Source organism: Brachypodium distachyon, chromosome 3, assembly GCF_000005505.3.
Source record: "Brachypodium distachyon strain Bd21 chromosome 3, Brachypodium_distachyon_v3.0, whole genome shotgun sequence".
In the NCBI taxonomy this organism is placed as follows: domain Eukaryota; kingdom Viridiplantae; phylum Streptophyta; class Magnoliopsida; order Poales; family Poaceae; genus Brachypodium; species Brachypodium distachyon.
In genome coordinates, this window is record NC_016133.3 from 48,219,149 (window position 1) to 48,244,874 (window position 25,726).

The 25,726-nt window shown below is 45.9% G+C and overlaps 4 protein-coding genes across 10 annotated transcripts; 2 read left to right on the forward strand and 2 right to left on the reverse strand.

The window, feature by feature from the left end:
* The first annotated feature begins 700 nt into the window (after positions 1-700).
* Positions 701-3,276, forward strand: LOC100838806 (sugar transport protein MST1). Of its 2 annotated transcripts, none has more exons than XM_003572597.4 (2): positions 701-1,013; positions 1,544-3,276. In XM_003572597.4, exons 1-2 carry the CDS (start codon positions 857-859, stop codon positions 2,953-2,955), a joined length of 1,569 nt encoding a protein of 522 aa, XP_003572645.1. In that variant the 5' UTR covers positions 701-856; the 3' UTR covers positions 2,956-3,276. The 2 variants fall into 2 exon arrangements, with proteins under 2 accessions (XP_003572645.1, XP_024318117.1); XM_024462349.1 differs by lacking the exon at positions 701-1,013 and adding an exon at positions 1,046-1,507 and having other exon boundaries at positions 1,576-3,276.
* A 2,277-nt stretch (positions 3,277-5,553) lies between these two features.
* Positions 5,554-11,649, forward strand: LOC100839110 (sugar transport protein MST1). 3 transcript variants are annotated; one of them, XM_003572598.4, is made up of 3 exons: positions 5,554-5,770; positions 9,551-9,867; positions 10,224-11,649. In XM_003572598.4, exons 1-3 carry the CDS (start codon positions 5,638-5,640, stop codon positions 11,307-11,309), a joined length of 1,536 nt encoding a protein of 511 aa, XP_003572646.1. In that variant the 5' UTR covers positions 5,554-5,637; the 3' UTR covers positions 11,310-11,649. The 3 variants fall into 3 exon arrangements, with proteins under 3 accessions (XP_003572646.1, XP_010235585.1, XP_024318118.1); XM_010237283.3 differs by having other exon boundaries at positions 5,631-5,770; positions 9,565-9,867; XM_024462350.1 differs by having other exon boundaries at positions 5,633-5,770; positions 9,475-9,867.
* Positions 11,650-11,900: 251 nt separating this feature from the next.
* On the reverse strand, positions 11,901-16,579 carry LOC100834337 (sugar transport protein MST1). The gene is made up of 5 exons (XM_003575160.4): positions 16,352-16,579; positions 15,941-16,259; positions 13,520-13,833; positions 12,700-13,341; positions 11,901-12,596 (listed from the first exon to the last, which is right to left on the reverse strand). The coding sequence occupies exons 3-5, from the start codon at positions 13,784-13,786 to the stop codon at positions 12,297-12,299; spliced, it is 1,209 nt and encodes a 402-aa protein (XP_003575208.1). The 5' UTR covers positions 13,787-13,833; positions 15,941-16,259; positions 16,352-16,579; the 3' UTR covers positions 11,901-12,296.
* A 1,518-nt stretch (positions 16,580-18,097) lies between these two features.
* On the reverse strand, positions 18,098-24,514 carry LOC100834638. Of its 4 annotated transcripts, none has more exons than XM_024462352.1 (11): positions 24,373-24,510; positions 24,001-24,189; positions 23,821-23,887; positions 23,678-23,735; positions 23,517-23,586; positions 22,987-23,192; positions 21,890-22,199; positions 21,670-21,743; positions 19,826-19,961; positions 19,080-19,391; positions 18,098-18,590 (listed from the first exon to the last, which is right to left on the reverse strand). In XM_024462352.1, the coding sequence occupies exons 7-11, from the start codon at positions 22,013-22,015 to the stop codon at positions 18,318-18,320; spliced, it is 921 nt and encodes a 306-aa protein (XP_024318120.1). In that variant the 5' UTR covers positions 22,016-22,199; positions 22,987-23,192; positions 23,517-23,586; positions 23,678-23,735; positions 23,821-23,887; positions 24,001-24,189; positions 24,373-24,510; the 3' UTR covers positions 18,098-18,317. The 4 variants fall into 4 exon arrangements, with proteins under 4 accessions (XP_024318120.1, XP_010235587.1, XP_024318119.1 ...); XM_010237285.3 differs by having other exon boundaries at positions 18,108-18,590; positions 19,841-19,961; positions 24,373-24,514; XM_024462351.1 differs by having other exon boundaries at positions 18,108-18,590; positions 23,821-23,900.
* Positions 24,515-25,726: the final 1,212 nt, after the last annotated feature.

Sequence of the window (25,726 nt, forward strand, 5' to 3'; positions counted from 1 at the left end):
TTGGACTTGCATATAGAGTACCGGCTACAGGTACAGGAAATAACATATTACTCGTACTTGCATATAGTACATGTGAGCATGTTGCTCTATATATATCAACCTACCTATCAAATCACTCGTACTTATCATTAATTTGGGAGCTGGTGACGATGTCAACGCACAGTTCACATCAGAGTCCGTAGATACAGCTCATCTAGTGTTACTCTATCTGCAAACTGTTTTGAATGGAGGATGCAAATCTTAGAATACTCGTACAAGTATAATTGCAAGACTTGACTCAAGATTGTTTTGTTGAGCACACACCTACAATAATGCTGCACATGTTAGCTGGGACTTGTTCTTGATGTACCATGTGCTGACCTCGTAGGTTTTTTCTTCATGGAGCATCAATAATCATAAGTCTTTCTTCGTGCGAACATAAGGAGAAATAGAACGACAACTTAGTCCAACAAGTCTAGAAATTTCCAAGGGTAACCAAGCCGCGTTGGCAGTGAAGGGCACACGCCAGGTTTAGGGGGAGTTTATGACTCACCGCTGCGGTACTCGGTGGCCGTCGGCGCAGACAATTCTTCACATCAGTCCGTCTGCCCTGTGTGTTTTTCTATCTATGCTGACATCTGATCCTGACACCTCTCTCTGTCCCTGTCGATGATGGCTGCTGGATCAAGAAAAACGAGAGAATAAAAATGAATTGCTCGGCTTCTCCCATCGGACCAAGTACGGCTGTTTGACTCTGTGCCACCAGCTACAAGCACCATCCTACTGACACTAGCGTTGAGTTGTCCCCGTCCTTGGAGAACCGCCTCTTAGTCAAACTGGAGCTCTGGGCTCTAGCACCCGCTGCACAACGTCGAAGATGGCTGTAGGGGGAGGAGTTGCAGCGATGGACCCCGCCGGCGCCGGCAATGGCGCCGCCTCCGGCTACAGCAGCCAAATAACGTTCACGGTCGTGATGAGCTGCCTCATGGCGGCCTCCGGCGGGCTCATTTTCGGATACGACATCAGTATTACAGGTCAGTCGTGTGGTATTATAGTGCTTGAATATGTTGTGATCTTGTGCTCTGTTTCCGAGTTCTTCTCTTTTGCTTGCCGAGACACTTATTAGCAAGGAAGATCATGCTTTAGAAGCAGCCTCCATATGTTGAAGATTGGTTCACTCGCATCCGGCCAAAATCGAATCGAACCATGGAAGCTCTTTGTCCTGGTTGTTTTCCGGGAGAGATCCAATCGATTTCTTAATTGTGAGCCACACATCATGTTGAAACTCTGCCTCGTCTTGTGGCTACTTGGAACCTTCTCGTTGATGGACAGGACATTTTGTCCTGTTGGTAGATATTTGTTTTTCTACAGAGATTTGCAGTCTAGAGATGCAGTGTTTTATACTACTGGGATATGTCAGTGGCAAACACCAAACAGAGACATGTTTACATTTCCATGTGATCTGACAACGACACGATGTTGAACATTGGTCTTCAGTTATTCGATGATCAACTGGTTCAACGGTCATGTAATTAACTCAACTCAATTCATGTTAAAATTTCAGGTGGTTTGACGCAGATGGAGTCGTTCCTGCAGGAGTTCTTCCCGGAGATCGTGGAGAAGATGCACAACGCGCAGCAGGACTCGTACTGCATCTTCGACAGCCAGGTGCTGACCATCTTCGTGTCCTCGCTCTACCTCGCCGGCGTGTTCGCCTGCCTCGTGGCCGGCCACGTCACCAGGAAGGTGGGCCGTCGGAACTCCATGCTCATCGGCGCCTCCTTCTTCCTCGCCGGCGCCATCCTCAACTGCGCCGCCGTCAACATCTACATGCTCGTCGTCGGCCGCATCCTCCTCGGCTTCGCCGTCGGCTTCACGAACCAGTCTGCGCCCGTGTACTTGGCGGAGATAGCGCCGGCGCGGTGGCGGGGCGCGTTCACGAGCATCTTCCACTTCTTCCTCAACGTGGGGATGTTCATGGCGGACCTGGTCAACTACCGCGCCAACACCATCGCCAACTGGGGCTGGCGGCTTTCCCTCGGCGTCGGCATCGTCCCTGCCGCCGTCATCCTCGTAGGCGCCTTCTTCATCCCGGACTCCCCCAACAGCCTGGTGCTGCGGGGGAAAGTGGACGAGGCCCGCGACTCGCTGCGGCGGATCCGCGGACCGTCCGCGGACGTGGACGTCGAGCTCAAGGACATCGTGCAGGCCGCCGAGGAGGACAGCCGGCACAAGACCGGCGCGTTCCGGCGCATCGGGCGGCGCGAGTACCGGCCCCACCTGGTGATGGCGGTGGGCATCCCGGTTTTCTTCGAGCTGACGGGGATGATCGTGGTGACGCTCTTCACGCCGCTGCTCTTCTACACCGTGGGCTTCACGAGCCAGAAGGCCATCCTGGGATCCATCATCACGGACGTCGTCAGCCTGGCCTCCGTCACCGTGGCCGCGCTCTCCGTGGACCGCTACGGGCGGCGGTCGCTCTTCATGCTGGGCGGGGGGATCATGCTGGTGTGCCTCGTGGGGATGGCGTGGGTGTTCGGGGCGCAGCTGGGCACCAACGGGGAGAAGGCGATGCCGAGGCCATACGCGGTGGCCGTGGTGGCGCTGGTCTGCCTGTTTACGGCCGGGTTCGGCGTGTCGTGGGGGCCGCTCAAGTGGATCATCCCCAGCGAGATCTTCCCGCTGGAGGTGAGGTCGGCGGGGCAGAGCATGAGCGAGTCCATCTCGCTCACGCTCACCTTCGTGCAGACGCAGTCTTTCCTCGCAATGCTCTGCAGCTTCAAGTACGGGTCCTTCGCGTACAACGCCGGGTGGGTCGTCGTCATGACGGCGTTCGTCATCCTCTTCCTTCCGGAGACCAAGGGCGTGCCCATTGAGGCCATGGGCGCCGTCTGGGCACGTCATTGGTACTGGAAAAGATTCGTCAAGCCGGTGCCGGTGCCGGCGCCGGACAAACTGGCCGACGGGCCGGCTTGAATTACTATACGGCTTTGCCGCGGTGGTGCGTATAACTGGGCTGAGGCCTTGAACGGAGGCCGGTAATCGGATTGTGTAGTCGAGTGGGTTGGATTGATTTGTCCAGAAACAGCACTAGCTTTTTGCTATTGTACGTCGTCTCGGGCGGAAAAGTAGTGCTCTTTTTTCTGTGTAGCGTGAATTGTGAAAGTTATGGCCATGCTCTCTAGAATGTTTCTCTGTCTCGCCACTTATGTAGTCACTCCAATTCATAAAAAGTGTCACTCATTTTGTATTAAATTAGTACAATTTTTGTACTAAATGGATGGCATTATTTATGAATCGGAGAGAGTACAACATTTCACACTTCTTTTCGAAAGAAAAATGTAACAAATGTCACTTATTATTATTTTAAAGAGAAAATTAGCCACAAGACACCGTTATTTTACGGCATTTGCTGAAACACCGTTAGATTGCGTCTTTGTCCAGTACCATTACAATTTGGCGTGTATTGCTTCGGAGGATGACGGTTTTGAACATTATTTTTTTCTTGAATTGTAATTTTGGCCTCCCAAAAGTAGTAGGTACGTGTCAATTTTGGGGCCCTAAAATAACTGTGTTTCGGCAATGCCAAAAATTGACATTTTGGGGGCCAAAATTTCAATTTGGGATTTCTTTTGTTCAAAACCGTCATCTTCCGAAGCAAAATACGCTCGAAGGAGAAAAAAAGTCAAACTTTTCGTTTTGGGTCAGGCGATGACGCAATCCAACGGTGTGTTTCAGCAAAGGCCGTAAAATAACAGTGTCTTATGACCAATTTTCCCTATTTTAAATGTATCCAATGTCACTTATTATTATTTTAAAAGCATCTACTATATATTAGCAAGTAGTGTGTGGAATCGCGAATTGCAATTCGTCTGGACATGTGCATGAAGATAGTACAAGGTTTACATATGAGCCATCGGTATTTATATTTACTTTGGAGAAAAGTTTCTAAAATAAAAATATATTTGGTATTATTGCCTTCTTTTGTATAGAAGTATTGATTGGTCAAAAATTTGTGTACTCGAGCTTTCTAATTTTTATAATTTTTGAGATTTGCACGTTTTTTGAGACTTAATAATATGAAGGTTGTGTGCATCGATTGATGCAGAGGCTGAAAAAACTCTCTTCTTTAAAAAAAAATTGGTATTACCTTTCGTAGAAAAGTATATTTGGTATTGCCTTTTATACATAAGTATTGATTGAGCAAAATTCGTATGGTTGAGCTCTCTAATTTTCATATAGAAAGTATATTTAGATTAGTCAATTACAAATAATCTATTTTATTTCTCATGGATTCATTCAAGCTATGCAACTCTTTTGTGTGGATCTTTATTATCTGCAGCTATTCTAATCATTAGATTTTGAAATAATTTCAATTTCTTTTCTAAAAAGAATAAAAATGTTTCAAATAAAACATTTTTATTTAGTAAGATGGAATATTTCTATTGAAAAAGAAGTTATTTTAAAAGCATCTCTGTTCCTTCATTTTCAAATTATTACAAATATCAATTAACTGAGCGTTTGGATTCTTGGAGTTATCGTGTGATTAGCCTACCTGATGTAAAAAAAATCCTCAAAGTCTCTGGTTAGTCGATTCTGTCCATTTACCACTTTCCTCTCTCTCCTTTTTTCCACTCACTCAATTTCAATTCTGGTTTAGTAGATTCTTGTTTTGTTTAAAAGAATCAAAAAAGTGCAATTGAACTAGCAACGCATAAAAAAAAGCATAGAGGATGAAGACCATTACAAAATGTTCCTCCCAAGAATCATATTGGGTATCTGTTCCGTTCCTTTTCCCGCTAGGATCAGAAATCTTATATTTTCCGTAGCCATATACCATCGAATCCTTAGGGTTCCAGAATCCGCCTATTTTCCTAGTCTTCGGAAACAAAAAACCCTCATACTATCTTTTATAACTTTATGTGTGAGAACATATGAAATCTTGGCGTCAAAGTTATGCACCGAGGATTGTGTCGATACACAAAGTCTATCCATGCAAATGTGCGAGACATCGTGCTACTAGATGTCGGAGTTTCTCCTATGTTATTTATGTAAAAAGTACATGTGTTGTAAAAACTAACCAATTGTTCAAAGTGATTTGTTCCGGGCAATATTGAAGCAGCTCAAAGCTCACCCGACAAACACAACATAATAATCGGCACGTAGCCACATAGTACTACTGCCTCATCCCCCATCGCCCACCCACCCAACCCAATGGAGGGCATCTTGGTTTATCCTGGGGTTTTTTTTTCGAAAATGAGGAAAACCTTTGATCTTTGCATCGATCGATGCACAAACTACAAAGTTTCAAAGTTACATCCCAAATGACAGATAAATTAGAGAAAATTGACACACTACCACTATGAAAAACCTAAGATTCCAAAATACTACTCCCTCAATCTCATATTAAGTGACTCAAATTTGTCAAAATATCATCCGAAAATACCACTGTAACTCAGTTTTTCATCTGAAAATACCACTATGGACTAACAATGCCTAACAGACCCTAACAGCCACAAACATGGACATATATACCCTTACCTCTTCAAAACTCAAACTCCTCTATGTGTTTGCGTCCATATTGCTGGCCATATAATAGCTTGTACTACCTTGTAAGCTGTAAGTCAAACTCCAGAGCTCACCTTGCAACAGAGGGAGATGTCTGAAGAAAGAGCACTCGCTGTAGGCGCCGGCGGCTACGGGGGCGGCGAGATAACATTCACGGTTGTGATGAGCTGCCTCACGGCGGCCTCAGGCGGGCTCATAGTTGGGTACGACATCGGAATCACAGGTCAGTTGTGCCATATACCCCTTGATCCTGTGTAGTTACAGTGATACACACAACAGGCACGGTTTCTTCCTTCAAAACTGAAGATTTATCACTCTCATACGCTCGCTGTTTCGGTCTCTTTTCGTTCCTTTTCTCCCCTTTTTCTTGCCTAGGCTGGATGATGATCTACCCGTCAGATTTGATTAGAAACAATTACTGTAATTTTGGTAAATTGGCATGGTTTCTCAGAATCAATTCCTGCAGATATGTACTAAAAGCTGACTAAAGAGTATCAATTAGCCCTTGACTACCGGATTTTTTTTTCCGAAAGCGGCAGTGCCGATTCATTGAATTAAGAAAAGGAATGTACAAGGCGCGAGGCGCAGAGCTAGGGAGCTGGCAAACAGAAACTAAACAGCTAACAGAATGAACAACAAAAGACTAAGAGGCCAAACTCCGGCGGCCTAACAATTTTGAACCACACCAATCTATCCATCAGAGGCTAGCTACACCACGATGCCCCGCTGCGCGCCAGAGCAGCAGCCGGATATTCTGAAAACTGATTGCGTCAACATCATTAGAGCCATCAGAACTGTCCTGCTGCGCTTCTGCACAAAGCTCTCTAGTCTCTAGTAGGGGAACCTGCTGCCTAACGTGGCCTTCGCTTATGCTATTGTGCAAACGAGAACAAAATATCTCCGCCCACAAGTTTGCACAAATCCCCAACCCAAGCGTACCAAGCATTGCGCGGTTTGGCGAGGGTGTGTGGCCCATGTCTTGCGGAGCAAAAGATAACTCAGGATTGTAACCACATCGTTGAGAATCAATCAAGTTCTCTCGGTTGCCCGCAAAAAAAGGGACTTAAGATATTCATGTAGCAACTAGCTCGAATGGAAGACCAAAATCATAGAAATTCCAGGACTTGATTTCCCCCTGTTGAATCTGAGTATGATGTTTCCAAAAAGAAATCCGAGTTTGATAGTGACGCACAGCATGGGATGAGTGTAGAAGCTCACTCCGACTTGTCTGGCGGCTTGACCTTCACATGTCCGAACTTGACGAGGCAATGATTGTTCTTTCTCGGTATAAGACTTGCTGATGCAACATTTTTTTTTACGAATAAAAGGAGATTTCATTGACCACGGAACTATCACATCAGGGTCATCGTCCACAGGCGGATTAGACCAAAGCCCACGAGCCGTACGTTGGCTAGACCTGGCAAAAATTTGCCAAGTCATTGCTAACACTATTATGTGACCTATGAATTTTGATGAACTTAATCTCCCTTTGCAAGGCCTTCAGCCGCATCACCTCCTCGACCAGACTACGGTGACGAGATCTATCTCGACTACTCCTATGAATTTTGATGAACTTAATCTCCCTTTGCGAGGCCTTCAGCCGCATCACCTCCTGGACCAGACTACGGTGACGAGATCTGTCTCCGCTACTCCCATGGATAAGAGCAATGAGTTGGGCGCTATTAGTCTCAACTTGGACAGACAGGTTTGATCTCTCGAGTGATATCGCTAAGCCCTCCATACAAGCCGACAGTTCAGCTTCCAGAGCATCAGAACACGCGGGCAGGTACCTGATAGCATGAGAAATGTCGTTTGGAACCATGGTTCCGCTGCACCAGGGGTCCGATGCCATCCAGCTGTCGCTTATAGATCCACGCTAGTCAAGCCCGCTGCCAATCCAGCCCACATTAGTGTTAATCGAGTACATGATCAGGTTGTTACTTGCATGGGCCGACAGGATGCCTGCTGCCGCAATGCAGCTGTAGTAATAAAATATTAACCGGCGGAAACAGGGAAACACTGTTGTCCGCAACAAAGCCACCTCGTTTAATATTATAAATAAAAGCTACCTCGTTTAATTGAACCTAATTATTAAGTATTCGATCTTTTGAGTTCTGAGCTTTTTTTCGCTCTTTTTTCCTCCTAAAATGCATATACTCCGTACATGTTTTTTTGAGGAAAAAATGCATATACATGTGGATACACTGTTTATTTGTATGACTGATTGGGAAATTCATAGGTGGCGCAACCTTTGTTCACAATCGAATTATCACTTTTGAGTCTACTGACGATCACAATAAGGTGTATACATGATTTATACCAGTCAAAACTGACGTTTCTCTTTTAGTATAAAATGTTTTAGCTCTGTCATAAGTCAAAAATAAATAAAGTTTGACCATATTTATAGAAAAATCTACCACCATCTAAAACACAAAATTAGTTTTATTAAATCTGACTTGATGTTGGTAGATATTGTAAAACTTTGGTATTGTAAAGTTTAACCATATTTGCTCTCACATGCACTTATTTCATATTGTAAATATTAATACATTTTGTATAGCTTTGGTAAAAAAAAATAAAAAAATTGGCCCGTGAAAAAGCTAGAACATCTTATAGTTTGAAACGGAGGGTACCCTGAACAAATCCATTGATTGATTCCACTACACACTAGTGGCAAACATGGACCTCATCTTCCACTTTTGTCTTTCTATAAAAGATTAACTCAGGAGCATAACTGTCTGAATGAATTGCACGAAGAAGGTCGACTTAGAATTTTCCTAAGAATGGCGCGCACTCATTTCAAGTCGAAACTTGACTAATGATTAGACCAAATATATGTAGATTATATGTTATAATCTTATACCATTGGAAACGATTTTTGAATACGAATCCAATGATATAATTTTTGTATCATGTATCCCTCAAATCATTAGTCTAATCTTTATTCAAAGTAAAATCTCGAAATGAGTGTGTGCCTTTTTTTTATGAAAATAAGGGAGTATTTCTCAATCAATATTGATCGAGGTCTTTTCATCTGTTTTCTCTTTGAAGTGAGAGAATAGCGACAATGCAACTGGTCAAAACTGAGAGTTCCAAAATAGCACCGAGAAAACCAAAGTTGCCAAAATTTGGTTCTTGTTCGGATGAAAGCCAACCTTTTGGCAAGCCATACCTCATTACCAACTTTAGTTCATCTTTTTGCCCAAAGTTGGCCAACTCATGGGTAACCAAAATCTCAACCAATTTTTTTGGCAACTAAATTTTTGACATGGCGTTTGTGGGCTCAAACCAAACAGCCTCTTCATGCCAAATTGCCATTGCCGTCAGATGTCAAATGCACGTTAGTCAAACTTGTCTTGTAGAATACCAAAACTGCCCTCGTCTAAATCTAGCCCAAAGCACCAGGCACGATCTCCTCAGGATGGCAGTGGGGCGGGTCTGGACGGGTGGACCACATCCATATCCATATCCACATCCAAATCCAAATCCATCATCTATCCACGAAAGTAGCCGTCGTGCCAAAACAACATCCATGTCGATATCCACCGGATATCCGGGTATCCATGGATACCCATGGAGCAACATAAAAAGGATTAGCGCGGGAGATGGGAGGGGGATGGGGTGCGGCTTAGCCGCTTCGAGATGGCCAGGGGAAGGGCGGCTTGGTCGGAATGACCCAGCTCGGACGCACACCGTCGAAACCTGCCTCCCATGTGGCGATATATGTTTAAATGGGGTAATTTGTATCACAGATTTCAAATTATGAGTTGCGGCCTAAAAAATAAAATCCACTCATCTACCAACATTTAAAACTCCAAATTACTTTTATTAAATTCATCTTGATATATATTTTCATAGTTACTTACTGCTATTTGTAATGTTGATACGTTTTTCTATAAACTAGTCAAAGTTTAATCTTATATTTAGGAGCAGATGGAGAAGTGTGTATGTTTGTTGGTCATTTTTGTGAATCTTGTTCAAGACGCTCCCGGTTAAACTTCAGGTGGGTTGACGCAGATGGAGTCGTTCCTCGAAGCTTTCTTCCCAGAAATCCTGCGGAAGATGTCGAACGCGCAGCAGGACGCATATTGCATCTTCGACAGTCAGGTGCTTAACGCCTTTGTCTCCTCGTTCTACCTTGCCGGCATGCTCTCCAGCCTTCTCGCCGGCCATGTAACCAGGACGTTGGGCCGGAAGAATTCCATGCTCATTGGCGGCTTGCTATTTTTTGCCGGCGCCCTCAACTTCACCGCCGTCAATATCTCCATGCTCATCATCGGGCGCGTCCTGCTTGGCGTCGGCGTTGGCTTCACTAGTCTGGTAAATTAATCACGCGCGAGCACTTGCATATTACTTCCTTCATTCCTAAATGTTTGAAGTTCTAATTTTGTTCTAAGTGAAACCTTTTAACTCTGTAGAAGAATCTACCAACATCGAAGACCATAAATTAATTTTATTATTTGATATTCTAGATGTTGATTTTTTTATAAACTTGGTCAAACCTTAAGAAGTTTAGAAACAGGTCAAACTTGGTCAAATTTTATGACAAAACTAGGATTTCAAATATTTAGAAACGGAGGGAGTAGTATATACTGCCGTAAAAAATACAGTAGTGTGCAAGGTAGTTAATAGATTTTGTCGCAGTAAAAAGTTTGTTGCGTTGCATTTTGTTGCAGTCTGCGCCGGTGTACTTGGCGGAGATAGCGCCGGCGCGGTGGCGCGGGGCGTTCACGAGCACCTTCCACTTCTTCCTCAACGTGGGCTTCTTCATGGCTGATCTGGTCAACTACGGTGCAACCACCATCCCGAGGTGGGGATGGCGTCTGTCGCTCGGCGTCGGCATCTTCCCGGCTGCCATCATCGTCGTGGGGGCGGCGATGATCCCGGACACGCCCAACAGCCTGGTGCTGAGCGGGAAGCTGGACGAGGCGCGCGCCTCGCTGCGGCGCATCCGTGGGCCGGCTGCCGACATCGACGCCGAGCTCAAGGACATCGTCCAGGCCGCGGAGGAGGACAAGAGGTACTCGTCCGGCGCGCTCCGGCGGCTCGGGCGCCGAGAGTACCGGCCGCACCTGGTCATGGCCGTGGCCATGACGGTGTTCTTGGAGATGACGGGCGTGACCGTGGTGTCCATCTTCACGCCGCTGCTCTTCTACACCGTCGGGTTCACGAGCCAGAAGGCCATCCTGGGCTCCATCATCACGGACATCGTCAGCCTCGTGTCCATCGCGGCCGCCGCGGTCGCCGTGGACCGGTACGGGCGCCGCTCCCTCTTCTTCCTCGGCGGCGTCGTCCTGGTCCTGTCTCTGGTGGCCATGGCGTGCATCTTCGGCGTCCAGCTGGGGACCGACGGCGGGGCCGCCATGAGCCGGGGCTACGCGGCGACGGTGGTGGCGCTGGTGTGCCTGTACACGGTGGGGTTCGGCGTGTCGTGGGGCCCGCTGTCGTGGGTGGTCACCAGCGAGATCTTCCCGCTGGAGGTGAGGACGGCGACGCTGGGCCTCAGCGGGGCCATCTCGGGCTTGCTCGCGTTTGCGCAGTCGCAATCGTTCCTGGAGATGCTCTGCCGGTTCAAGTACGGCACCTTCGCCTACTACGCCGGGTGGGTGGTCGTCATGACGGCGTTCGTGGCGGTCTTCCTGCCGGAGACCAAGGGCGTGCCCATCGAGTCCATGGGCGCCGTGTGGGCGCAGCACTGGTACTGGAAGCGTTTCGTCAAACCGGCGCCGGCGCCAGTCAAGCAGGCCGATGGGCCCGCTTGATGCCTTGCACGTATTAAGCACACGCTACACGGGCACACGGGCCGGCAGTGCTGTGGCGACAAATTTCGCTCAGTGCAAATCCTTGGGGGCATTGGAATCCCTGCATGATGTCACGACGTGTATGATTTCCAATATCCATTTTGCCGGTGTTGACAAGCAGGTTATTCCATCAATAACATAGCTTTCTGAATTTGGTTCCTTATAAGCCATCAGAGTCACCTCTTCGTCAGTGCACGGCCGTTAGGTGCACAAAGACATGTTCAATTTCCAATGTGTCAAAATTGCCGTCAGCAAACTAACAAGATTCTGTTCGTATAATAAGCACTAACAGATACTCCTACTTCCTCCGTTCCTACATATAATAAGATGTTGTAATTTTGTTCCGAGTCAAAAAAAATTAAAAAATTATCAAATTTATATAGAAATCTACTGACATTTACAAACTCTAGGTTCATTTTGTTAAACTCTTCGTGGTATATATGTTCGTAGTAAACATAGGGTGTGATTGGGCGTTTGGCGCCCTTCCAGCTCCAGGAGTTTGATGAAGGTGGCCATTGGTAGCTCCACGAATACTTCGCAAATGCAATAAAATAAGACTACTAGAAATCTCCAGCTCCAGCTAGATAATAATGAAAGAGAATAATAACTCTTCTGGCTTCTGAATGCATAGATGCACAGAGCCAAAATTATTACAGCCTTGAAGTCTAAAAGTTCAAAAGGAAAGAAAAAAAAAGCAACAAGTGACGGACACTCTTGTAATCGAGGATTACAAAGCCTATCGCCAAACCGTCATCCATGTCGGGACATAAAGCATGCCCCTGATAACCTGTTCCAATGTGCTACTGACCGCCATCATGTGCCCTTGATGCTCTGGTCACTGCAGCATGGACCAAGATCGCAGCCAGCTGATAGATAAATAGACAGCCTGCATCGGGTTAACAATCTTTCGTCACGGCAAAATCATCTACGCCGATAGCTGAACTTGACTCATGACCACATCCACATGGCATAGTACGCGAGGATGGCATTCTTCTGCCGGCACAGGATCACCAGGAAGTACTTCATCTGGGCGAAGCAGAGGGCAACACCGAGAGCAATGCCCGCAACTTGCCCAGCCGACTGAATCTTCTTGTCTCCAGGAACGGTCCACAACAAAGAGCCCCATGACCAACTGAGACCACAGGAGACGACGCAAGTGAGCACGAACATCGCAATGGTGAATCCCCTCGGCATTCGGCTTCCGCCACCTAGCCCAGTGTGGAACTCCACAATGAATGGAATTGCGGTCTAGCAACAAGAATAACAGGTTATGGAATATGTCAAAAGTTTGAGCAGAAACATATAGCTTAACTTTTCAGAATTTGGGACTTTCATCCACTTGTTTAGTTACCTGACAGAATACCATCAGAGCCGAGCTGACAGTTAACGTTGCCGCACGACCGTGATGTTTCACTGTGAAGGAAGATCCAAGAATGCCAATGGAATTCACCAAAATTATCACGATATTACTGACAACTGAAGCTTTGCTCCTTAAACTTGTTGTTTGAGACAGCAATGGCAGCAGCGAAGTGGTAGTGTTCACTCTGTTTAGCTGTAGAAATATCTGTAGTGTCGCCAAGGCCCCAATATATGTCAAGTATTGCCCATTTTTTGACACGATCTTCCGAAACGCACTGCCCACATGATTCTTTTGTACGCACCTCCCCTGGAAACTGATCACCTTTGGCACTGTATGTACCTTCAAAATGGCGGTGCTACAAATACATTGAAGCACTAAACGGACATAATCATGCTTGCTACCAAGCAAACTTGGAAGGAAGGATTCTTGATTGCACAAATCATTATTCTGAATGAGCAAACGACCCTGAAGGTTAGCTTCAACACCGCGGGTGAGTTGTCGACCATATATATGGTTGGGGATTGTAATGGAGTTATAGAGCCTGGCCATCAGAACACCACCACCAACAAACAAAGGCAAAGATCTGCGCTGATAGCAGAATCGCAGTATCATGGCACAGTGAATCTGTGCACCCTGCCACATTGTCCAGTTACAAATGTGATTTAGTTCGGATGAACAAAAAACAATGTTCATTTGAAGGAAAGGGAAGAAACTTACTGTAACATTGTGAATCAATCTTAATGCATGTGTTGGCAAAAAAATCTTAATGAATGTGAACCAGGGAACTCTTGGTCAAAATTTAACTACTAACCTGGGAGACAGCAAACATTTGCAGTAACCATATGTCAATTAGAGCTCTGTAGTGGATGGCAATTGTCAAAATTGCGCTTCCAGCAAGGAAAACAAAACGTTTTAGCAACAGGACAGGTAGATGCGCCATTTTGCGGATGACATGGAAGCCTAGGCTTGTATTCTCTGATGACTTCTCAAATATGTGTGCCCAATTGTTGTACAAGGAATGCATCCCCTGGTTCGCCGCAGCAGTGTTAGGGAAGAACGCCATCATATATGACTGCATGCTGAGCACACCTGCTTGGCTACTTGTATTACCAAGAAATTGTGGGCCTGTTGTAACAAAGAAAGTGCATAAAAATCTGAAGAATGATGAATACAAAGACTTGAACTGTAACTATTTAAGTACAAAAACTACTACGGAGTACTTGCTCATTATTAAGAGAATGTCTTTGGATAACAGTATTTAACTATATTTTATATGAAGTTGCTGCACTCCAAAGCACATAATTTCATATGGTAAGTACTTCAGCACAAAATGAAATATGGAGTATAAGAAATTTGCTCCAACTTGGAATTACTTGGTTATGGCAAGATGGCAACAAAGGTATTTGATTGCTTGACACTATTTGCTGGTGCTACTTCTGTATTCTTCGGGACTAAATATCTAGCTGTGGATCTATTTTTTATCACCTCCTGCGAGATTAAGATTGCATTTGCAGAATGGTGTGACAGATCTGATGCAGTAATCAAGGCTATGCCACATTGCATGTAAAATAAATATGATAAGTTTTGGGGAAAGTCCAACATGGGGTTTTCTGTACCATCCTTCTTTGGCCCTGGCCCTATACAAGAAATATCTGAGAGAATATTATGCATGAGTGGTTTACCCCACCTCCTCAGGGCTAGAGATTGACTTGTTTACCAAGGTTGTTAACGAGTTGTTCCATTTCCTAGTTTATGGCTCTACTTCAAACAAGACAATATGTCTTGTCTCAACTTGACATGCTGGTCTAGACGTGTTCTTGGAACAGAAGAAGTACATAACTCAAATCAAGGTACCAAAACTGAGTTGGAACTATTAGTTGGAGCAACCCCTAGTACCTAGAAAAGAAACATATGTTAATATCTTATCATCGTGGAAAGCCCCTGAGTTCCCTATCCTATTTCCCTCCCAACTTGTTCGAGATATACCTATAAAATAAACAAATTTTGCACCCTAAGGATTGTTTTCACCTCATATTTTGACCTCAAAAATTCCCTTCTTTCATTTTATTGTTTGTTAAGAATAAGATTTATGTGCTATTTTTGCTTGCTTATATTAAGAACTTGTCATGGACCTTCTATAGTTGCCAAAGGTAAAAAGTTATGCACAATAGTTTAATTCATTTTATAAGCATGGTACTTATATGATAATATTTGTAGTCATTTTGGTAAATTGACATGGTTCAAGGGATTTTTGTGTACCCGAATACATCCGCGGTCACATTCATGACCACACCGGATTGACTCTGTATTTGTTTATTGCACTATCTGCTCCTGTATTTGTTTCCAGGATTGACTCGTGCCAAAATTAGGGGAATATAAGCCGTCTGTTTCGTTCCCTTGATTTTCATCTCTTGGGAAACAAAAACGATAGCATTACTCCCGTTTTGATCACTATAGTTTGGAGGGTATCCTGATGGGGTTGGTAATAAAAAAAGCGGCCTGTGCGTCTGCCAACCCTGCCTTGTTGTACTTAAAAAAAAGAGTTGAGCATGGTACACTCCAAACTCCAAAGGAAGCGCCGTTGATCGTTCGATGCATGTGGGCCCTATCAGCAGTTGTGGCACGTTGCTCGATCTCCCAGTTCCCCACATCACAGCGAGCTAGCGGTCGAGCTTGCACCGAGAGGACGACCGATGCGGAGTTACAAGAACCACATGCTCTGGTTCCAGACTCCAGACACTTCTTTCCCTCTCCTAGGTAGGGGTAGGAGTAGGACCATGTAAAGTTCACTCCAAACGATTTGGAGATGAACTTGGGGTCGCGAAAGCGACAGATCAAATACATAACCATGTGTGCGTGCCAGACGTGGTGGGTGGGGGTGGGCGATCAGGGAGGGAGTAGTAAAAACCATTAATTAGCTTTCAGGAAACGAAAAAACGTGCTCCAGAAATGAAATAGCAAAACACAATGAAATATACTCCACGAACTGTGTACAGGCTTCCGGCCTCTTGGGGGAGAAAAATGACAATCTGACGGACGAATTCGTGTACTGTATGACGTACGGCACATCCCCATTACCTTCTAGATTGATGTTACGGGACATGGCATCGCACAAGACTACTACTTGCACTGGAATCATGACATCACGGACCAAACCTCTTTTGTGGCCGAATAAGCATAAAACGAAGCGAGGAGATAAAGGTGAATGAAGAGAAGAAAGACTAGTTGTAACCTGTCTGATGAGTGAGAGTGTTCCAGAGGCTACGGCCACCTAAAAGGCAACAGCGGCGAAACAGAAACACCCGCTAGTCGTCCTCGCTCCGCCCAAAGCTTTTCCCCGGTATAGTAGGCCCTTCACGGGCGGCACACGGTGGCTCCACACGCCGGCGGCGAGCTCTCGCTTCCTCTTCCGGACGGCGGCGCGCTAGGAAGAATGATATGGAGGAGGAGGCAGCAGCAAACCTGCTACGCTGAACGCCCGCCTGGACAGGCGAAAGCAAAGCAGGGCTGCAGCTACCTGTCTCAACGAGTAGCCACAGATTGCCGCGTCTCTTTTATAGCATGAAGAAAGGAAGAGGATCACATCAGAGGGAAGGACAAGAAAGGGCGGGCGAGGTAGGAGGAGACCTCCAAGTAATTTCACCTGCGCCGTCTCTCTCGCGGGGCTCCGGAATGATCACGGGAACAAGGAATGGGCGGAGAGAGCTAGTGGAGAGGGGGGGATCAGAGAAGTGCAGTGGGAGAGACCAAGGAGCTAAGCCTCGCAGCTCGCACCAAAATGGCATGCCACTCCAGTGCCGGTGTTTTGTTTGTTTTTCCTAGCGGAGGGATCGGGTGCTCTCGTGCGTGATGTGGAGATGTAGCGAGGCAGATCTCGATGGGAACGCCGGGCGCCAGAAAGAAAGCGAGCGTGCCTGCCGTGCTGGAAGCCAGCCACGGTCCTTGTGTGTACTCTGTCTCTGTGGGCTGAACGGACTTCTGTTGGAACCGCAACAACTACGTGTGGGTTTGCATGTGTGTGAGCCTGTGAGGCAGCGTACGCGACACGGGCAAAAAAGGCCTCCTCGGTCAGGGAAAAGCCTGCGGAAAGAGTGCCGTGGCGCGCGTAGAGAGGCTTTGGGATACAAGTTCAGCGGCGGCTCTCTTTCCAGTTTCCAATGCGTGTGGCGCGCATTGGGCCGGGCCGGACCGGACTCCAATCTCACGTGGATACTACAGTTCCTTCGGTTTGGATTTACGGCCCAACGAAGCCAGTGTGTAGTGTGTGGATGAAGGATTGGAAACAAACTAGGAAGCGCTTTGGTCAATGATTGAGGCTGAATTTGAATTAACTATTATTTTGCGACGAAAATGCCAATTGGTGCAAGGTCACACGGCCAAAGTCATCAACCAGTAGAATACATAATACTTGAGTTTACAAAAAAAAAGGAGAATACACAATATAAACAACTATGGCGGAACCATTACAGGACATGAATACGAGTCACCGTCTTGATGATGGAACTTCCGATTGTCGCGTCAGCTAATACTCCACGCCAGACCTGAGTGGCGCTACCGGATGGGTGGGACACCTTACACCACCGCCCCTGCCATCGTGGAGCCGTCATGTCACGGAGCGGATCTGGCCGCTGCCACTCCACACCTGTGTGAACCGACCTGCAGCATCCATCATGATCCCAGGGTCGTTGTCCTCGTGTCCTATGCACGATGGATAACAGTCTTGAGGAACTTGCACAACTCCAGCGTCCTCCTCCGCCAGAAACGTGCCACAATCCGGTCGGCGGTAATTAAAGAGAAGCAAACAACATCATGCCTAATACCGACATGAAGCCAACGGCGTGCCTCTGCCCCCCCCCCCCCCCCCCCCCCCCCTAGACATCTGACGATGCCGGGGAGCCTTCGCATGCGACGGAAGTAAAAAGACTCTCTTGGCCGACGCCAATGTGTAGATGTCAGTGCACCGCAGTCCTGAGGCCGGCGTCTATGGGATCGGAATTTGGCACTAAGGAGGATTATAATAATCCAGTTTCTTCAACAGTTTTTGCATGTTTTTCCGTTTGGAAATTGTCGAAAGATGTGATTCAGTTTGTTTCAACTGTTATTCAATATAATGGAAGTCTTGTGTGAAAGTGGTTCAAACATGCGATCAGTTTTCTCAAACATTAGCATTTCATAAAGTTGCAAGTTCATTGTTTGGTTTCTTGGGTTCGTCAGAAGTTGGGCCAATATTTTTGAAATTTGCTCGATGGGTGGTGAGAAGCTATTAAAAGATGAGGTCAGGAGAAAGGTTCATCCACACCTTGTTGGAAATCAACTGCGCGGACCGTCAATTAGCAGCACCCGAAGAGGTACACAGCTACAAAAAAAATGTATTCTACTCTCAGAAATCTGAATGCAGGGCCCTCACTAACAGTAATAGCACAAGAGAGGTAAAATGGAACACATCAATAGCATAACAAAAGATATAATTCTCCAGAAAATCCATCACGCTTCCAAGTCAGATTCCACTGACCCTTACAAACTACAGCAAACTAGAGCCAAGTTATCATCACATGCCTGTTGAATGATGGAGAACACCAGCAGTCCATGTTACAGAACTCTATAAATGTTTAGACCAGCGCGATGCTGCTCCCGCCACCCGGGGGCTTTCGGACACCACCAAAGTAGTCCCTAGAAGTCGCCTTTCCATCGGCAAAGATGTTACTGCCACTCATTTCCTTCAACTTAGCATTGCTCAGGGACTTCTCAGCCGAACCAGGGGGAGCATCTTCTTTGAATATGTTGTTGCCTGTCAACTCCTGAAACTTCTGGTTGTGAATTTTCTTTGTAGACTTGACCTCTGTCTCCTCGCCAAACATGATGTTGCTGGGACCTCCGGCAGGCTACACATGCATCAGTTGTTGAAGCAAATTAAGAAGGCAATATATCAGAAGGTAATCTTAATGAAGATGAATGATCAATCGGTTAGATGAAGTGTCAAACTCACGGCATATCAGATTCAAAGTATTTTTCATAGTACTTTTGGAGGATTGTAAATTTGAGTTCCTTCGGATATTATTTTTCCTATGTACTGAAATATTTCCCAAGGTTTTGGCTTATTTTATCAGGAAAATTTCAATTGATTCACCTCTTCGGAAAATCCTTTGTTTTTCTGTGATGCATCAAATGATCATTTGTACAAATTTATGTGATTATCAAATCTCGATCTTATAGGATTAAAAAAAGATAAGATATTGCAATCCTATATTGTTTGATTTGTTTCTATTCCTGCCTTTCTAGAATCCTGGGAACTACTGGAAAGATATATAGCCACATTAAAATTAAAGAACTAAATATACAATGAAGGTCATTGTACTCCTCCAGCAACTTACATTGGAAACTTTAACTGATGTATGAATGCTTCTTGGCGGTGGTAGTGCGAAATCCAAATTTCCCTTTAGTTCAAGATTACGAGCAGCTAACGGTCTAGCAGGAATCTCAGGAGGTGGGCCAAATATATCACTCCCACTTAGCTCCTTGCTCTTTGCCTCTGAGTTCAGCTTCTTTATTTTGGCATCAGCTTCGCTCTCCAGGGTACCACTCAGCTCTCGTTGCTTGGCAACCTCAGGCAACGAGGATGGCTTCTTGGGGGACACAGCTCCCTCAGCACTAAATGATATCTGACTAATGCCAGTTAAAGTTTGCTGTTACCAAAGAATACACGATTTAGAAAGATGCCACCAAAATCAGTTCAAGAAAGAAAGAAAGATGCCCCCCAAAAATAATTTGGGTCAAGTATCTGCACTCTGCAGAATGCTCACAACAAAAACTAGGCGGGCAAAGAGATATCCACTGATATAATATTACCTCTCAAAAGAACTCATGGCATACTGGCTAACTAGCAAACACACTTCCTAGCTTACTTTGTGGTTTTGAATGCTCATTACTAGAAGAAAAGTGTGCATCTCAGTCTGCTCAGAGCGTTGCAATTTGCAAATGACTGTTAGCACTGAGAAGAGATAAGACCCCCAGAACGACAGACTACTCTTTAATCAGCTGAATTATTTTTGACATCGTAACTGCTTCCCTTTGTAGTATGCATACAGATACCTGATAATGGAAGTATGCATACAGATACCTGATACATCCTTACAGAAGTTTTGTTAGGAGGATTTGATGCACCAGGACCGGTTTCAGAATCACCATTTTCACTGTGTGCAGCAAATATTCCGCTCCCAGTTATTTCCTTCATCTTTGAGCCTGAGCACATTTTCCTGCACAAAAGTAACTAAGAAAGTTAGGGAGTGTATTCAAAACTAAAACATGCTTGACCTTTAAAAAAAATAGTGGCACAAAAGTAGTTCTGCTGAAACCATGGGTTGCGCGAGCCCTCTTCAAGTCAACGAAAATGCAGGATTTACCGCATACAGAGAACATACACATGATCAGCAACCATGGAAAACCAGGCTACTTTTGTCTCCAGGCCAACAAAATGATAGGATTTTAAAACATTCAGAAAAGGCACATGTTTAAGCAACTCTTCCTAGAATGATGCTTGGTTGGTGATTTATAACTATTTATCTTGGTTAGGAAAACAGATGTAGAATCGACATATAGCAGGAATTCCATCATGACCACAATCTAGCATGTTTCTTTGGTAATGTCTATCAGACAATCACATTTGACATCACCTGCATAATTGACCATGGTCTTAACACATTAAAACATCACCGACAGCTATTTCCCTTAATACTCCCTCCATTCCTTAAAGATTGGCATATTAGCTTTCATTAAGACAAGGTTTTGACCACAAATTACTATGTCAATGTGTGGTTTATATGACATGAAACCACAAATATCATGAAGTACTTTTGATAACGAATCTAACGATACTAATTTCATGTCATATAAACCATACCTTGACATAGTAATTTGTGGTCAAAGGCTTGTCTTAATGAAAATTAATATGCCAATCTTTAAAAAACGGAGGGAGTGTGTGTTTTTAGATAATGGTATTTTGACCTCTGCATCATGGATGCATACAACCAAAATTATTACAAACTCCAAACCACCTGAGTACCAAGAAAAAACACGTGACACACCACTTATGACAAATGTCAAATATCTAGCCTGTGGCCATAAAGCTTCAAATTTTTTGTTGAAAAAATATGCCATATTAGGTGGCTAGATGCTCGCCACCCAAACCGCAATGTCAAATATGTAGCCAGGGTCTGTATGTAGCTGATTTCCCCCAATATCAGCAACATTCCCCAGCGTTATAAATAACTCAGTCTGTAGAACTTGGAAATAACGGCAGCAGAACGACTTCTAAAGTTCTATTTACTCCTAGCACGTCAAACCGCAAGAGATTACCAAGATTTCAGGCGCCACATGCCTGCTGCACTCAACTTATCCATGTCTTCTCGTAAGTACAGGTTGGCACGTGGCAGTAACTTCACTGTCAAAGAAATCAGGTAATCTCTGATTTCTCGCAGCAACAACCCAAAATAAATTAAGATGGACTCTTCGATTCCATACCCGCAAAATGATTCTTAGTACCACAAATCTGGGACCTTAGAGAACATGAAATTCCACACAGTACCGCAAATTTAACATCTGCAGTTCGTCAGTATACCAGCAAATATGCAACAATAGTTGGACTTAAGAGTCGAGACTCTACCACAGTAGTACTAGTAGCCTGTAGGACACACAAGAGCCAAACCAGCTGCGCTCATGTGAGGGTACTAAATTAAATTGTACTCGGGCATTAAATGAAGGGACCTTAAATGAAACACTTGAGCATTAATTTTATGCTCCATTTCTCCCTAGATTCAGGACCCGCGCTGTACACAAGAGCAGTACGATTTGAGATCACGGTCAAATACGCATCTGCGAAAGAAACGGCATGCCCTGCGCAACCGCAATGGCGCACGCGACACGGCATCGGCGCAGATCGGACGGAACATGGGAGAAATCCCTCACCTCTTGCTCAGATCCTCGGCCTCCTGCTCGGTCACCGGCGCGCCGAACATTGCGGGCGTGATCCCACCAGCGGGCTGACCAAAACACGGAAGGCAGCAACGGTTAGCGGAACGGCCGGATGCACAGTAATGCGTAGCTCAGCCACATCGCGTGGCCACGGGGAAGGAAACGAACTCGGATGGCAAATCGCCGAGGACCGAGGGTGGCGTACGCCGCGTACCTTGAGGCTGGGGCGCGAGGAGGGTGGCGGGGTGGCCGCGGCGGCGGTCTCCGGGCCGTTCTCCGACCAGGAGAGCAGGCCAGCGGTCGAGGCGTGCGGCTTCCTTACCGGCACCGCCCTGTCCATTTCTCTCCCTCTCGCAGGTTTCAAGTTTTGAATTGGAGGTGGTGCTCTCTGCTCTGACTCTGCTGCCTTGCCTTGGGGACCTGGGGTGGTCGGCTCTTTAAATAACTGCAGTCCACTGTCTGACTGTTGGTCTGGTGATCTGGTCAGATACCCAACATGTACCCAAAGCTTGGCCTTCGTACTTCTGACAGCTCGGGTCGAGGCAAGTGGGTTCCGCAAAACAGTGGGTTAGGTAAAAAGACAACATGTTGAAATTGGGGTTTATAGAAATGTGTAGCCACGGTTAAATATAAATATTGTATCAAATTAAAGACAATGGGGATATCACAGAAGTGACACCTTTCCCCAAATCTTTTTCTATGTTGTGCCCAGGGCTTTTTGCACAACGTTGAGATTACCTAAAGTGAGCATAGCATCACCAGTATATAAGGTCACATTTGCAATAAGGTTGGACTCATGTAACAGTCTTGTAGTTGTCTAAAAAATTTACAATGTTTGTGACTAAACTTGTCCTTAAGGTCGGCCCACAAGACAAAAAAAATTGGCAGGTGATAGGCCTCCATGTGTACTCTAGCTGTTAAAAAGTACTCCCTCCTCTCAAAATAAGTTCTTATACAAATCCACGTCACTTATTTTGGGACGGAGGAAGTAATACGTTTTGTCTTAACGGGTGCCCACGAGCTTATGGGTTGTCCTTAAGTTTTTGTGCTTATGAACAACCTTCACAATATATAAAGCTATCGGTCACCTTTTTACTTATAAACAACTTTTCTAGCACATTGCGGCTGTAACCTCTTCCTTTTGCAGACGACTCACTTCTCATAGTGAAAGCAAATGCCAATAGTGCGCGTCAAGTAAATAAAAATTTGAATACTTATGAGGTTTCTTTGGGCCAAGTTATTAACAAGAAGTCAACCATCCTATTTAGCAAGAATACAAAGTTGAAAGATAAGGAGGAGATGATGACTCACTTGAATATTGCTACCCAAGGTCTTCACAAGATTGTGGGCGTAATCTTTCAGGAGAAGCCAACGATGGAAGCTGATTTGAACCGTCCTGTTGTTGGAGGTAATCACGGGATTGTGGGCGTGCATGGAGTCGGAAATCGGTTTTCTCTACTACGGTTTTTTGCGCGTGGCGTGGACTGGCACGGACGACCTACCGACCACAGACGCAACTGCAAATGAAAGAATAGTATAAATATAAATATATATTTTGCATGTATCGAACGCTAATCTGATCGATAAGAGCTAATATGACTCGGTAATTCAGAGTTCGGATGGAAAACCAAAAATAAAACGCAGAAGCAAAGCCAAAGTTTTGACTTGCTAACGTAATTGGTGATGTCACACATGCAAACCAATCCGGATTGCTTTGTTTCTTGGCCATAGTTTCCGGACGGATTGCAATCCGAATAAAGTTTTGTTGAGAAGAAGAAGCTCAGAGACCATGGAACATGTTATGCTAATTAGCAATATTGAATGTACGTAGAAGGACGTACCATACCACACATGCCAAAAGGGTGCGCGATTCCCTCTTGCTAGATACTGTCTAACAGAACTTCTAATTGCCTGAAAATTAACACAAGCTTGTGAAAAAAATCCTTAATTTCAAAGTAGTAATGTAGAAAAACATTATAAGATGGGTAACAACCAACTTAACCTGAGTATTTGATGGTACCTCGAACTCCCTTTCGCCTATCCCCTTTTGAGCTGCAGGCCTGCAGCACAAACCGAATTAAGACAATGGCGAAAAGAAAGAAGTTGATGCATGTTTTTTTTTTCTAGCAATTATCAGTCCCGCACCTTCACACATTGCAAGAAGATGCATGTGATAGACCTTGTCCTTCAATGTTTCCTCGGTGAGTTTTTTCTACAGTATTCCCCTTATGTTTGAGTTCAAATGATTACATGGCTAACATTGAGATCAGTATATATGGCTGCAAAAAGAAGTTACGGCAAGTTCAAGTAAAGGAGAAAGTGTACCTCTGGATTATCAAGAAGTCAAAGAGGTGTCGCATCATGCCTCAGAACAGAAGGTCCCTCACAGCTTCATTGTATATCTCTGTTGCTGAAAATTACATCATCAATCCTCTTTCACACCGCTGCAGTAATTCCAGTCTTCATGTCCGACGGTGGAGAGGCTCATGCAGCGCCGTGCAAAAGCAATATGGGCTAGGTAGGCAACAATTGACAGTTGAGCTAGATGATCCATTGACATCAGTGTTATAAAGTTTGCCTTCTAAACTTCGGTACTATTCATTCTGACCAACAATTGTAGCTAGCAACTCTACAAATTAATTGCGCAGGAATGCAGCGACATCGAAGCGGTAAATTCAGGATGACGAAATTACTAACCTCGAAGGCGGCGTCAGCGTGATGAGCGGCGGTGAGGTGGTTCTGCGGCGGCTCCCAGACACAAGGGCACGGCCGCGGCCGGCATGCGATGACGGCGTGGTGCATGTCCCGGGGATGGGACGTCGGCAACGGCGGGAGTTGTGCGGGCGGCGACGGCGGCGGGGCGGCGACGGCGGCAGGGCGCGCGGGGCTGCGATGGCGGTGTGGCACGAGGGCAGCGGGGCCAGGAATGGGACAGCGGCGACGCGGGCTGGGCCGGGACGCGGCTTGGACGGAGGCTGCTCGGGCCGGGGCGGGATGCGGCAGTGGGTGGGAATTGGACGCCGGCTGGACGCGGAGGAGGTGGACAGCAACACGAGATTTTTTTTTAATGGAGATTGAGGGATTATCTCCCGCCACGCGGACAGTCAGCAATGCTAAGGCCACACGATTAAAAACTAACCTGTATTTAGTGGGACTGACCGTGGGGCTATTAGCAGCCTGTGTGCGTTTAGTGGGATGGATGTAGAAAAGAACAAGTTGATGCTTTTATAACTAGTAGAGATAAGACGATGACTGTTGGGCTAATGGTTGATCTAAAACACTGGTGGGCCAATGGTCAAGTTCGACTGGTCAAACTTGAGTGGTCAACCTGCCCGTTGGGCCCACCTGTTATAGTGCTAAAAAAATTTATTTTTCTTTCTCTACCTGGATGGGCCCACTCATCAGAGAAGCAATTAATAATTTTTTGTGGAAGTCGATTGGGCCCACGAGCCAGGCAGCCGTTTCGGCCGCAGCGGCGCCTCGCCAGAGTGGCGGTTCCCCTGTGCCATAGACGGTCGTGGTAAGGGGTAAAAGCGTGTCCGCAAAGAGAGTACCGGCCCAACGGCTCTCTTCCACTTCGGCTGCAACTCAGGATGACCTGCAACACCCAACAGCTCTTTCCACTTCCGAGGAGCCAATGCCGCAACGGCTCTTGCCGAAAATGTGCTCTGTGCCCACCATCGTCATATATTGTTGCTTGATCACCCGTATTCTTCACTGGCAACATCGTATTCTCCAATAACAACATGGTCTCAACTCGCAGCACCACGCAGAGGGCATCGACGCGACGGTCGGCCGGTCCCGCTCGCCGGTTGGCGTCGGCATCGGCATCGCCGTAGCTGTTGTTGTAGCCGCAGGCTAGTTGCGGTTCCATCCTTTGGACTAGGAAGCAAAGGGCGGGCTGTCGAGTCCCTGTGCCCGTCGACACGAACAGGGACAGAGCTGGGAATTCGACATGAGGGGGCGAGTTGGGATTAAGGGGCGAAATAGAGACTTCACCTTTTTTGGGAGGGGGGGGCAAAGCCCCCCAGCGCCCCCCTTGTCTCCGTCC